Source organism: Anopheles darlingi, chromosome 3, assembly GCF_943734745.1.
Source record: "Anopheles darlingi chromosome 3, idAnoDarlMG_H_01, whole genome shotgun sequence".
Taxonomy (NCBI): domain Eukaryota; kingdom Metazoa; phylum Arthropoda; class Insecta; order Diptera; family Culicidae; genus Anopheles; species Anopheles darlingi.
In genome coordinates, this window is record NC_064875.1 from 11271467 (window position 1) to 11283966 (window position 12500).

Consider the following 12500-nt stretch of genomic DNA (forward strand, 5'->3'; position numbering starts at 1 on the left):
TTCACCAGACGTGAAGCGACGAAGAACACGGGCACGCACACGGCGCGCTTGGTTCTAAGGAACACAGCAAAAGGAAAAGGAGAAGATAGAGATTTTCTCTAAATTTAAAACCTATTTTTGGAACCACCACGATGGCCGACGAGGCGGGATCGCTCCGACGATGATCATCACAGAGAAGACACCCTAGCAGTAGCAGCAGCAGCAGGAGGACGACACCAATTGGAAAATAAGGATCATCAGAGCAACACGCGCGCTTCTCTCTCCGCTAAATTCGATTTCCATTTGCAGGGTACACACCACACACACACACACACACATGTTGGTGGAACTGGTGCGACAAGTGAACGGAAATGGACAGCTCACAACCTCTCGAGGTGCTTAAAAAAACCCGATGGTCCCAAAATGTTGTGTGCCGTTTGTTCAAAATATTTAGCAAAAGCCACGTTGTCGTCGTACTGTTGTTGTTGTCCATAAACAACGGGATTTGGAAAGCAAACATTTACCCCTAAAGGCCATTCACAGTTTGTGACCAGCACTTCCAGAGTAAAGCAGATGGTCGGCGGCCTTCTTGGCACGTTCTTACAAACGTAGAATGCAACGCGCGTGCGTGTCTTTATGCTCTCCACAACTCTCTCTACTCAAGGATCATTAGCACACTATAGAAAATAGCATCACGGGTACAACTTTCTTGATTGCACACTTACTCAAAAAAAAACTTAAGCGAAAACGTGTTTCCGGTGTAATATACACCATTAACCGGTGTGCCGCTAACCGGGCACCTGCAGCACATACTATTGAACGCCACTCTCCTCCTTCCCCATGCGTTGCCCATTTTTACTTGGTTAGAACCGTTAGAGCGAGAAGATAACGAATTCTTTACCACAACGACCACACCATGATTCCATAGAAGGCAGTGGCGGCGGCATTCGTTCAAAAGAATGCTGGTGTAGGTTGAAAAGCCAGTTCCTAGAGATGTTTTTCGCGTCCGCCTGCCTTCTATGCATTCAATAGAATGCTGCCCTATAAACGGAGGAGCTGCCGAGGGAATATTATATGCCTGATAGCGCGTCAGGGGTCTTCTCTCTAAATCGAGGGATAGAGATAAAACAGGTCGACTTCTTAATGGTCTTCAGGATCCGTGTGTGCATAACTTGCTCGAAATATAAATTGCACTGTTCCCGTTGCATTCCAGAGCAAGATAGTGCAATCCAAAGCCACAAAACTTGTATTACTGCCTGAAGATGACGAAACGGATTCCTACGCGAGTGTGCAAATCGTGACTTTAAAACAGAACAGTCAACCCGAGAGAACAAGTTTAACTTATCCCCGAGACCTTCGTATCCTCCAGCTGACTGAGTCACAAATCATTGAGTGGAGAGGAGTCTCTGAATGGCATCTGCAGTCATCACAAATACCCTTCTCGTGTAATTCAAGGTCTTCCGAGGTCTGCGACATGCAATCCAGTGTATAATTCCCTACAGGCAACATGAGTAATCCAATAAACATACGACCGCCACCGTGGCGCACAAGGCCAATTAGTGCTTATGATTAGTCAGACTCACGAGAGCATTACCGGTGCCCAGGGTGCATGAATCATAGACTCGATAGATCTAAAATACCTTAGACTAGTAGAATCCCCAAAATCAAAATACCCAATGAGTCAATGTCGCTGACGATCGCGAGAGTGTTGGTGTGTCAAGGATTCTTTCACCTGTACTGTGTATGACGACCAGGGGAAAAAATCCTCCGCCAAAAAAGGATAAACTTTCGTGGATGATCCTCGCGCAACCTCTCTCTCTACACACGGGCTGCTGTGTTGCCTGTATTTGGTCAGGAGAAGAACCCCGGCAACAACACACTTGTATTTTAAAACAAGGGCAACAACAAACAAGTAGTCGCAGCAGGCCACGTACTTTCGGAATACAACAATCCCTCTCTTTCTCTCTGTCGTCCCCGGTCGTCTCTCGTGTGTCTGTGTCTGGACAAACCATGCGGCGCTGCTGACCATAAAAGGGTTCCCCCGAGCGGTTTCTGACTCGGAAAAGGTGGGTTGCTACACCACCAGACCGTCACCGTCTCTGTGTCTGTACGTCCTCTTCTTCGTTGCTCCGTTCCGTCTTTACATCCGTTCTTTGTTCGATCCGCTGTTTCGTCAAATAAGTCAAATCCAAATCGACCACGTAGAACACAACACTCTCGCTCTCTCTCTCGCGCCCTGTTTCTAAGGTCCTTGACCATTCAAAAACAATCATGGATTGAATTGAATGTTTGGCCAAACCTTCGCGCATGACCCATGATCTGTGTCTGAATCATGATGACGATGGTGACGCGATGACGTGTGCACCAGCCGTTCGCGACAATGTAGTCGCCGGGGCTCTGGTGGCACGGTATATAATCGGGGCCGCAGGGGTGTGTTATACATGCAACACCTTCTTCACCCTCACCATTTGGTGTTGCTGCTGCTGCTGCTGTGGTCACGACGAACGATCGCGAGGTAATAATGGGTGTTGCGCTCTCGACAACCGCTTTGCGGTCATGACTGCCTCCCAACCCCTCTTTCTTAATGGTGTGCTTCTCCTCCTCTCCTTCGTCAAGGTTGTTGGAATACGACCTACTACATCATGCATGGTTGCAAACCACATTCCTTGTCTTCCTTTCTTCCTTCTCGGCGAATTATGCTCCTGCTGCTGGTTGTTTGCTTGGTTTGCGTGACTCCGTGTCAGTGAATCTTCGGGGATTGAAATGCATCACACGCTTTTTATCATTATTCCTCCCGCATTAAACACGCTGCTAACACACGCAGCACTCATTAGTGCACCGTGTCATCAAAGGGGGGAATAATGGCCATAATTTTCTCAAATGTTGATGATGGCCAAACGTCAGCAGGAATAGCAGGAAGCAGCGCATCACTTTCGCTATCTCTACTCTCTTTTCTTTCTCCCTCTCTTTGATGAAGACACGTCAAGGACACCCAAAGAAACCCACCAACAACAAGCGCAGGGTCAACGAACGGGATATGCTATCAAAGAGAGAAAGAGAACCCTACCAGCCTCCAACTCCGTGTGCAACAGCATCCTTTCTATCCCCTTGCAGTAGTATTTGTGACCTCCTCCGGAGTGGGAGAATCAACATACTAGAATCCTTTTCGTGGAAAATCGGGAAACTAGGGGAAGTGTGCTCGAGACAGTATCATCACTGCTGCTGCAAACACAGTTCTCAATACCACACGAAAGAGACGAACTCGAGAAACCCCCCCCCCCCCCCCAAAGACAGGGAGTGACCAGTATCCGCAGTCGCGCGACAGCAGAATCTAATTCCCGTTATTAGCATAAAGGAGGAGAGCAGCAGAAGAGAAGCAAAACAGACATAAAGGACAGGAAGCGCGACAGACACACCGAGAGAGAGAGAGAGAGTGAGCACCGTGCGTTCGTCGCCGTCAATTACCGGAAGCACGATATCTTCCTCTCTTCTCCTTGGAACACTACCCATTAACAGTTCGCGTTATCGTCCAGGAATGGGCTCTAGGATTACAGTATGATCGTCGAAACAGATAGAATCGACACAAAAAGAAAACATTTCCACCAAGAAAGGTTTCTTTTCTGCTTGGTAATTGCCATTCCACAAAATCGAATCACCTTTTATGCCCCCGGGAGGGGTTTGGTGCCATGGCGTTGCATGTCTGTGTGTGCGTGTGCCGGAATACAAGCGATAACGGGAGCGGAACCAGGCAAACGAACAAAAAAAATGCAGATAACGTTTGTGGGGAGGGGGCCCGTAGAGGATGGCAGTGATAAGTTTTTTGTTGCCTGCACAAAGCAAGATGAGTCATTCAGCAGAGGCAGTAGCAGCAGCAGCAGACACATACCACTGCCTCACATTATCATTTAACAAATTGAAGGGGTTGAGAGGGATGTCGTCTCGTCGACCACTAAATACGTAGCATGCGCGCACCCAGGACAAATTCCAACGGAGAGCAAGGCGAGGGAGAGACGATATTGATGCCAACAGTGGAACGGAGCGAATCCGTCGCGCCTGCTACGTTTTTGTTGTGACAAGACGTCCTTCTTCTTGAACGCCGATCAAAGAGATGTGTCCGACCAACAACAACAGACTCATGGCGCACGCATCATAGCAGACATAGCGCGCGTTGTCGACGTTTACAACAAAACAAGCTGTCAAACGGGTTGTAAAAACATGTCGGAGCTGTATGTGTGTCTCGTCTATATGGCAGGACAGGTAATAAATCTCATGCGACTACTTTATATCAAAAGATGATTTCTGCATTTCACAGTCAACTTGACCGAGTCCGTGATTTTGAGAGGGGCATCGTGGTTGAAAACAATTCAACATATGCGCCTACTGGGAATCTATCTCAGGATGACGTACTAAGAAGAATCCCCCATCCAGCATCTTCAAGATACTCATTTCATGCACACCGCAGTAGGTGCATATCCAATTATGGACATTTTTGGACGAGTTACACGCGCGAACTTTCAGTTACTTCCAAACTTACTCCAATGAGGGGGAGGGGGGATCCAACTCCCGGTCGCCGTTGCTGCGTTACCAATACATTCGCGCGTAGTAGGCTGGTTCAGGGGGGTGGTACCGAGAGAAAGGCGTCTTTCTCGCCCGCGGCAGGGCGAGTTTTGATCGCTTCAAGTGCACAAAAAGAGGATGAAACAGGGAAGGAGAAATGGGAGGCTCATGATCCCCCCCCCCCCCTTACCACCACTCCTCTGGCTCTACTCTGGCTGCCTGCTCTTTCATCCAGAAACATCGATGTACCGGAAAGAGATACCGGTCCGTGGTGCGCGCGACGCACTGACTGGTATTGGTATCGTGTGCAAACACACGGTCGCCGCTGCTCTCCAACGCCGGACCCGTGGCGTTCCGTTCTTTTCATGCGTAAAACGGTCTGGCTCCGCTCCCCAGCCCCCTCTTCCCCTTTCAGAAGGCTGTTTCTATTCGTGACGATCTGCAGCAGCAGGTGCGCTATCAGGAATTCGTTCTATCTTTCAGTCAAAATTCGAGAAACAAATTTGCAGCTTTCGACATTCATATTTCACTGCTTGGATGATCCCCGGAATTACCGAGAAAATGCATTGACTCATCCTTTTTCTGGCGAATTTTACACACCTTTTTGCCGGTTTTTGGCCGGACGGCAGCAGCAGGGCGAGTTTATCAGCACCTTCCATAGCGCACACACACTTTTGGGGGGTTGTTGCCTTGCCAACACAGCCCCCCGCCCCTATACAGACACAACATGTCAGTGTGTGTGTGCACGAGCGAACCGGCAGTCGTTGTGTGCGTTCGAACAATCGTGTGAGCGAGAGAGAGAGAGAGCGGTCATCGGCCGCCGGCCGGAGAACAATGAGAAGTGTTTTACAGAGACACAAAAAATGATATTTGTGAAAGCTATTATCTCTGAAGCATCCTGCCACCGCCGTAAAATCACAATTCAATGTCATCAACTCTATTAAATGTTGCTGATGCTACCGATTTTTGCTGCCAATCACAGTCGCCGTCGTCGTCGTGGTGAGGTGCACACGTTTCTCATGACTCACTACGTGAGTTTCTCGTGTTTTCTCTCTCGCTCTCACACACTGGGGGCTCGTTCACCTTTTCGCCCACTTTCGCCCCCTCCCCTTCCCCGTTCTCTAGAAGCCAGTGCCAGCTTTGACCATATATGGTAATTTGCCACTGTTTTTCCAACGGTTGTGTGAGCGAGCAAGCGCGCGTGCGCTTGCACACACTCTCACAAGAAAAGTGGCTGGTGGTGGTGGTGGTGGTATGGTCATCGCCTATTGCTTCACGAGAAAAATGGTCCGTGACTCACGCGGCGCTCCAACCAAGCACCACACCGCGATCGGATCATGAGCATATTCAGCAACAACCGCAGCATGCTTTCTTCATTTTTATGACCCCAACCGTCGCCGGCATGCTTTGGACACACAACACGTGGATCACGATTGTCAGGATTTGAATTTATCCTTAACCATGCAGAGCACACTACTTCCGTTATCTGAAATTAGCTTAAATGCGATGTCATACACGAGCGGCGTAATATCTCCCCTTACTTACCATATTGGGTGCGCTGTGCTGTTGGTGCTTTTGAAGATGAAAACGAATAAACGGCTACCCTTTCTCTGGTATGTTCCGACAACTGGGGGGGAGGATGATGTTGTTAACGGCGGTGGCTGCTTTCTTTCACAGATCACAACACACACTACGAATTCTTGCAGCTACACTTCCGCTTTCGGTTCTGTAGAGTTTCTGAGAGGGGTGGGAAACACAGCACAAAATCAGTAAAATCCAAATTGCTGACTCAATTGCAGTTGCAGGCAGCGGGAGGAGTTTTTGTCCGGCCGGTTCTTTGGGTTGTGTCCTTGTTACTTATTTCGCCCGAACCACCTATGCTCGCAGACCCATGTGTTTGTGTGAGTGCGTGTGTGTAAGTACGTTTCAATTATGGTTTTATCATTCGTGCCAAAGGCGTTGTACGCCCTCAAGCGCAAATTTCAACCTCCCCCCGCCCACCCAAAACCAAGTGCATCGCCTTAGCGCCTCATTTCACGCACACTAGGATGATTTCCCGTTTTTTTCCTTTTCTTTTCGCCCGCTCACGGATCAGTGAATAGACGTCCGCGTATGTGTGCGTGTGTGTGAACCGGCTTGCATGCACGCACACAAACCAACGCTGCAAATCTTCAATTAGCAACGGATAAAAGATACGAAAGATGCGCCATGAAACTGACGACAGCCCGATACATCACACCGCCTCCCTCGGGTGATACCGGAGCCGGAAGGTACATTTTCCGCAGAGTAGGAGACAACGGCCACTCCTCACTCGCCGGCTAGCCGTCTTGGTCGTCGGCATCGCCTTCTCCCTTTCTTGGCAGCTTTTTTTCACAATGATAGTGTGTGAGTGTACGTATTCGCCTCGCCTCGTCGCTCGCGCACACACGCACACATCGCACTAGCGTTTGAACGCGCGTCAAGCGCCAGCGGCAGCAGACAGAGGAAAAAAAAGAAGAAAAAACGCCGCTGTGGGAGGTGAGCCGTTTTAAAAATGGACCACCACGGTGTCTTCTTCCTCGGCGCTTCTTCCTGCACTGCAAAGTAGTGCGTGCTTGCCGCACCGCCTGCTGTATTCTCTTTCCAGACGAGGGGCCGCGAGAAACCAATTAATGGCTGGCTGAAAATAGGAAATCGGCGGATTTGGCACCAGCTCCCCTCCGTTCAGCACATTTGGCGAGGCCCTTGAGATGTGGCATGGTATGCCGGCGGTTCCGGTGGGATATGAACATGCGCCGGTTATGGGGAAAGAGCGACGATCCATCGACCCCTCGGCTGAAGTTGCACATCTTCCGATTTTTACACTCTCTGAAATGCGAATTAATTTGTCCGCTGCCACCATCAAGCGACACTTTCCAAACCGGCCACGCACACACACAGACACACACACGCACATGCACGCGTAGTCACACTTTTTGGGCTTTCCTCGGTTTTCCTCGGTTTCAGCTGAATGCGAAAAGTTTGCGATCACCGAAAGCGATTGGTTCCCACAGCGAGTAATGTTCCACTTTTCCCACAAACTCCAAAAGAGACCGGTTTTTCGGCGAGCACAAGGCGACGACGGACGACTTACTTCTTCGAACGCTTCCACGAAAATGTGTGTGTGTGCAGGGGAACGGGCGAGTTATAGCCGCTGCGGGGACCGCGGGCGAAAGTGTGTGTGTGACTTCGCATTTTGTGTTACGTCGTTTCTACACGCAGCTCAATGTTTGCTTTTGCAAGTTAAATTTTCCTAGCGAAAGAAAATGTGTATCCATAACAATTGTTGGTGTTTCTTGAAACCGTTGTTTCTGCACACATCAATATTTTTTATGAAAAATGCAAAAAATTGGCTGTGTGTAGAACGGCGTAAGTGTTGTTCCCCTTTTTTTGTCGCACTTTTCATTTGTGTGTGTGTTGGGTGCTGTAGGTTTACGAGACTGGGTTTAGAATTGGCTGGAACGGTTTAAATCAAAAATCAACTAGGGATTAGTCGGTTACTCTCGATAATAAAAAGACAGAATTTCGGTATTTTTTATGTGTTTTAACAAGGTAACTTCCGATCGATGGTAGGTACTGATAATTTTGCATTTAAAACCGATTGCTATTAAATAAAAACACGTTTATTAGACGAGAGATTCTTTTAAGAATACCACGTAATATGTTGCACCATGTTCCTAGAGCATAGATTAATGAAATCGATATAATTCTCCATTTAATTGGCTTTCAAACGCCCTATACTACCATATATGGTAGTTACTTTTACCCACCCACCATATTCATGGTCACGGCCTCCCAACATCCCATATATGGTCACATCGCTTTTAATCTAAACAGTAAATCGCTCTGCGCGCGTTGTTTATTTTTTAACTACATATTCGTCATACCTTGGCGCACAAAATTGTCGCATCATTTTCTGCTGGCGTCACAGCCAATTGAATCCGGTGCGATGGGGGAGCGGGCGCTTGTTCAAGAGTCGATATCTTATCTACAAGAATGAGGCACCAAAGCAGAGAACTACCGTGTTGATCGGATTGATTAATCTAGCCGTAATGATTGCGGCACGGTTAAAAACGAAATTCTCATTCACGCACTTCTCGCAAACATCATAAGATGTTCATTCCTTTATTAATTATTACAACCACGCGGTCCTGTTTCGGATGCAGGCACACCACGTCTCGTCTGCATGCCACCCTCTCTCTCTCACGTTTTCCCTATGCTAAGTTGGGCTTTGATCGCGTAATTACTGTTTATTAATGTGTCGGTAATAAGAATTTTCTATACCCTAGATCATCGCCAGCTACATGCCATTTGCATTGCTTGAGTGTTTTGTTTGCTTTGTTTAATTTCCTCCCATTCGTCGCCCATTATTGTTTGCAATCCGCAATCCTTCCCATTCTGACGTAAACGATGCACAGGAACTGTAGAGTACAGCCAAGCGATAATTCGATCCTCGATCATGCTCGTGTGAAAGCCCAGCCATGGTGGATGGTGTTAATAGGCGAAAGAGGACAATGGGACATGGTGATGGTAGGGTTGGGATGGAACAGACAGAATAAATTAAAATGGAAACACAAGCACTAGGAAATATAGATTCCCTAATGCGGCACGATATCATCATCAGCGACTCATGCCATTCTTGTTTCCCCGCATACGCTAAGGGGAATTATAACCATAATATACAGGTTAAGATGTTTGCGGAGCAAGTACAGTATCATACAATTCCGCCGCGTCCGTGCCCCAGGTTCTGGTCCTAGGTCCTGTTGTCTTCAGTTGGCTGCACAATTGTCTCGACTCTCTATCGCCTCGTATCCTACGATAAGGACAAGCCCACCGAAACGGAACTAAATCAATCCGCGTTTCTTTTTGTAGTCCTCCAGATTGAGCGACCGCTTCGGTCCCGATTCGCGGACAGGCTTTTCCACCGGTTTCGGGAGCACATTTACGCTGCTTACTGTAAAACAAATGAGGGGGGCGGTGATAAAGCAACCGAAGATTAGTCAGGTAAGCAAAAAAAATGACTCTCCCCCATCTCACTAGCACACTCACTTGGTAGAGGAACTTCTAGATCGATATCGAAGTCGTGCAGCGAGTACAGGTTGTTATCGGATTGTACGCCACCCGCCGCACCGGGGCCCTTTTTCTCGTCCGACTTCTTCTTACCCGGACCGGGTGGTGGCGGTGCGAGCATCGACATCATTTGTGGTTCTTCCCGCTTCTCGTCCTTCTTGAAGGACATCCGTGGTTGCGTTTGACGGCGCGTGAACGGATCCTCGATCTTTTGGCCGCGGCTCGCCCGCTTCTCCTCCATGATCGCCTTCTCGGCATCCTCGACGTTACGCTTGCGGTTGCGATCGTTGATGTACGAGATGAGACTGATGCTGCTGCTACGCTTTTTGTCTAGGGTGCTGGCCCGCTCCTCGATCTCCTGAATCTGTGAACTGAGGTCACGCGCGATATCATCGTCACCCCGTAGCTGTGCAGCGTCGCGTTCCTGGAATGGCAACCATCGGCAGTTAATAAGTGATCGTGGATCATTGGTCACATTCACGCACACCAGGCACGGTGATAACTTACCTTCATGAGAATCGTTTTCTTCATTGCGTAGTTGGTCGGATGTGCCCGGAATCGGTTCTTCTCCTCGATCAACCGATCGATGTCAGCATCCTTGAACTCGTACTGTGATGCCTCCTTCACGTCCCGCTGTTTCCGCTCGATCATATCAACCGTCGGCAGCGGTGTGCCCGTTGCCTCACACACGGTCAGCCACTTCTGGTACTCGGTATCGGAAAAGTCCTGATTCGAGACGAACTCAAGCCGAAAGACCCGCTCCTGGCTACCGTGCTTCAGCTTGAAGCCCTTGTTCGTGCGGCTACGTCCGAATTGATAGATCTTAGCGGTCTCCACCACACCAACGATCTCGGCCACACGATACACCGGTTTGCCCTGGTTGTTGCCGATGTTTATCCGCACGAAGCAGTTCATGACGGTTGGCTCGAAGATCGGCAGGTTGATGAAACGCTCCAGCTTGTGACGCGAGATTCGCAGTTTGTTCAGCTCCGCGTTCGTACTGATCGCTACCGGTTTCCGGGAGCTCGAACCCGATCCAGAACCTGACCCAGAGCCCGACCCCGACCCGGAGCCCGACTTCTTGTCCTTGTCTTCACCCTCCGAATCGCTGGAAGAACGCGAATCGCTACCACTGCCACTGCCACCGCTACCGCCTGATCGGGATCTTCGGTCGGACTTTTTATCCTCATCGTCATCATCCGAGCTGCCGGAATCATCCGAGTAGATATCGGAAGCCTTGAGCTTCATCTGCGATTTACCGCCGGGCACATCGTCCAGCTCTTCTTTGTCCTCCTGTTGGCTAGCGTCCTGCTTCCGCTGTGCTTCCCGCTTGGCTTCTTCCTCTTCTCGCTTTGCCTTACCTTCACGCTTCGCCTTCAGCATAGCCATTGCATTGCTGCGCTTATCATCGGTACGGTTCGCTTCAACTGTCTTTTTGCGCTCCTTAGACCGTTCCTTAGGATCGAAGTATTCGGAAGCGCTCGATACTGTAAAAAAGAAAAGAAAGGGTTTGATGAGCACCGAGTGACAGGCAAGAGGTTGCCAGCTGAACCTACCATCGTCACTCTTCTTCTCCGGGGATGAGGATCGACTGTCGGTGCGCGCCATTCCGGTCATCGTCGTGTCGCTTCCATCGACCTGCTTCGGCGAGTCCCGTGCATCGGTACCGGCTGGCGGAATTGCGGATTTAGCAGCAAGAGCTGCAGCAGCAGCCGCTGCTGCGGCCGCATTGGCAGCCGATGCTTGTGCCGCAGCTGCCGCCGCCGCTTTCTTCCTTTCCCTTTCCGCATTAGCCGCTGCTGCTGCTGCCGCGGCCGCAGCAGCCTTCTTTTGTGCCTTCTTTTTCTCCTTTCTTCGCTTCTTCTTCTCTGGCTGGGCCTGCTTATCCCGGGCACGCTCGGCCCGCTTTGCCAGTTTTAGCTTGCGCTCTATCTCCCACCGTGTCTTCATCACATCACGTCGCTCGATACGTTTGAAGATCTCCGTTTCTCGCTCCTTCTCCGACAGCCCATTCAGCCGGGCACGATCCTCGTCGTCGCCCATAAGGTTCTCATCGTAACCATCGTTAAACTCGGAATCGCTGCTACTGCTACTACTGCTGCTGCTACTGTCGTCATCACTCGAATCGCCACCGCTCGAATCATCCCCGCCTTTCTTATGGCCTCCGTCAGAATCGGACGAAACCTGTCCCTCCTCAGGTTCCGATTTGTCATCATCCTCCTCTTCATCGATCGGTTGCTTCCGTTTCACACCTCCAGATCCGACAACTGTGCTGTTGTTGCTGTTGGTGATGGTCGCAGTAGGTGCGGCTGCCGTCGTTGCTGCTGCTGCTGCTGCTGCTGCTCCTGGCGGTGGTGCCCCGGTTGATGGTGCGTTACCACGGTTACGATCGTCATCTCCTTCCGTCTCCGATTCGGAGGAAGAGGTCGGTTTGCCCTTCTTTTTGCGCTTCGCCATCGCATCCGAGCCCGACTCGTCATCCTCCTCGTCATCGTCATCATCATCATCGTCGTCATCATCGTCCGAATCGGAGCCCGATCCGGACCCGGATCCGGAACGGTTGTGATTCGCATTGTTCGGTGACGCCGACGCCAGGCGGGTTGTCTTTTTCTTCTTCGCCAGCGACAACAGCTCCTGTGGAGGAACAAGCAGCGGGGATAGGAAAGGACGAATGCTATCGAAAGTTGTATGCCGCAACAACTGCAACCACTTACCGAATCCAAATCCGAGCCGGAATCCGAATCGCTGCTACTCTCCGAGTCGATCATTGCCTGCGGCTTCCGTTTCACCATTCCGGTGCAACCTGTCTGTTGTCGGCGAGTCTCGGTGAACCGCAACAAATGAAGGATTTTTCCTGAATCGTAATAATTCGTTGA

The 12500-nt window shown here is 50.0% G+C and overlaps 2 protein-coding genes across 2 annotated transcripts in view; both read right to left on the minus strand.

The window, feature by feature from the left end:
• LOC125956129 (cofilin/actin-depolymerizing factor homolog) overlaps nucleotides 1–237 on the minus strand; it is a 3162-nt gene extending 2925 nt beyond the window's left edge. The window contains 3 exon segments of the mRNA XM_049687701.1: nucleotides 1–54; nucleotides 141–213; nucleotides 216–237. The exon segment at nucleotides 1–54 is cut by the window's left edge and continues 55 nt beyond it. Coding sequence (XP_049543658.1) covers nucleotides 1–54; nucleotides 141–213; nucleotides 216–237 — 149 coding nt within the window.
• An 8547-nt stretch (nucleotides 238–8784) lies between these two features.
• The window catches only part of LOC125956066 (RNA polymerase-associated protein Rtf1), a 4047-nt gene continuing 331 nt past the window's right edge, over nucleotides 8785–12500 (minus strand). The window contains exons 1-5 of the mRNA XM_049687564.1: nucleotides 12339–12500; nucleotides 11181–12258; nucleotides 10132–11111; nucleotides 9604–10048; nucleotides 8785–9508 (exon numbers count right to left, since the gene is read on the minus strand). The exon at nucleotides 12339–12500 is cut by the window's right edge and continues 331 nt beyond it. Coding sequence (XP_049543521.1) covers nucleotides 9399–9508; nucleotides 9604–10048; nucleotides 10132–11111; nucleotides 11181–12258; nucleotides 12339–12416 — 2691 coding nt within the window. The 5' untranslated portion in view covers nucleotides 12417–12500 and the 3' untranslated portion in view covers nucleotides 8785–9398. The remainder of the gene's footprint in view (nucleotides 9509–9603; nucleotides 10049–10131; nucleotides 11112–11180; nucleotides 12259–12338) is intronic.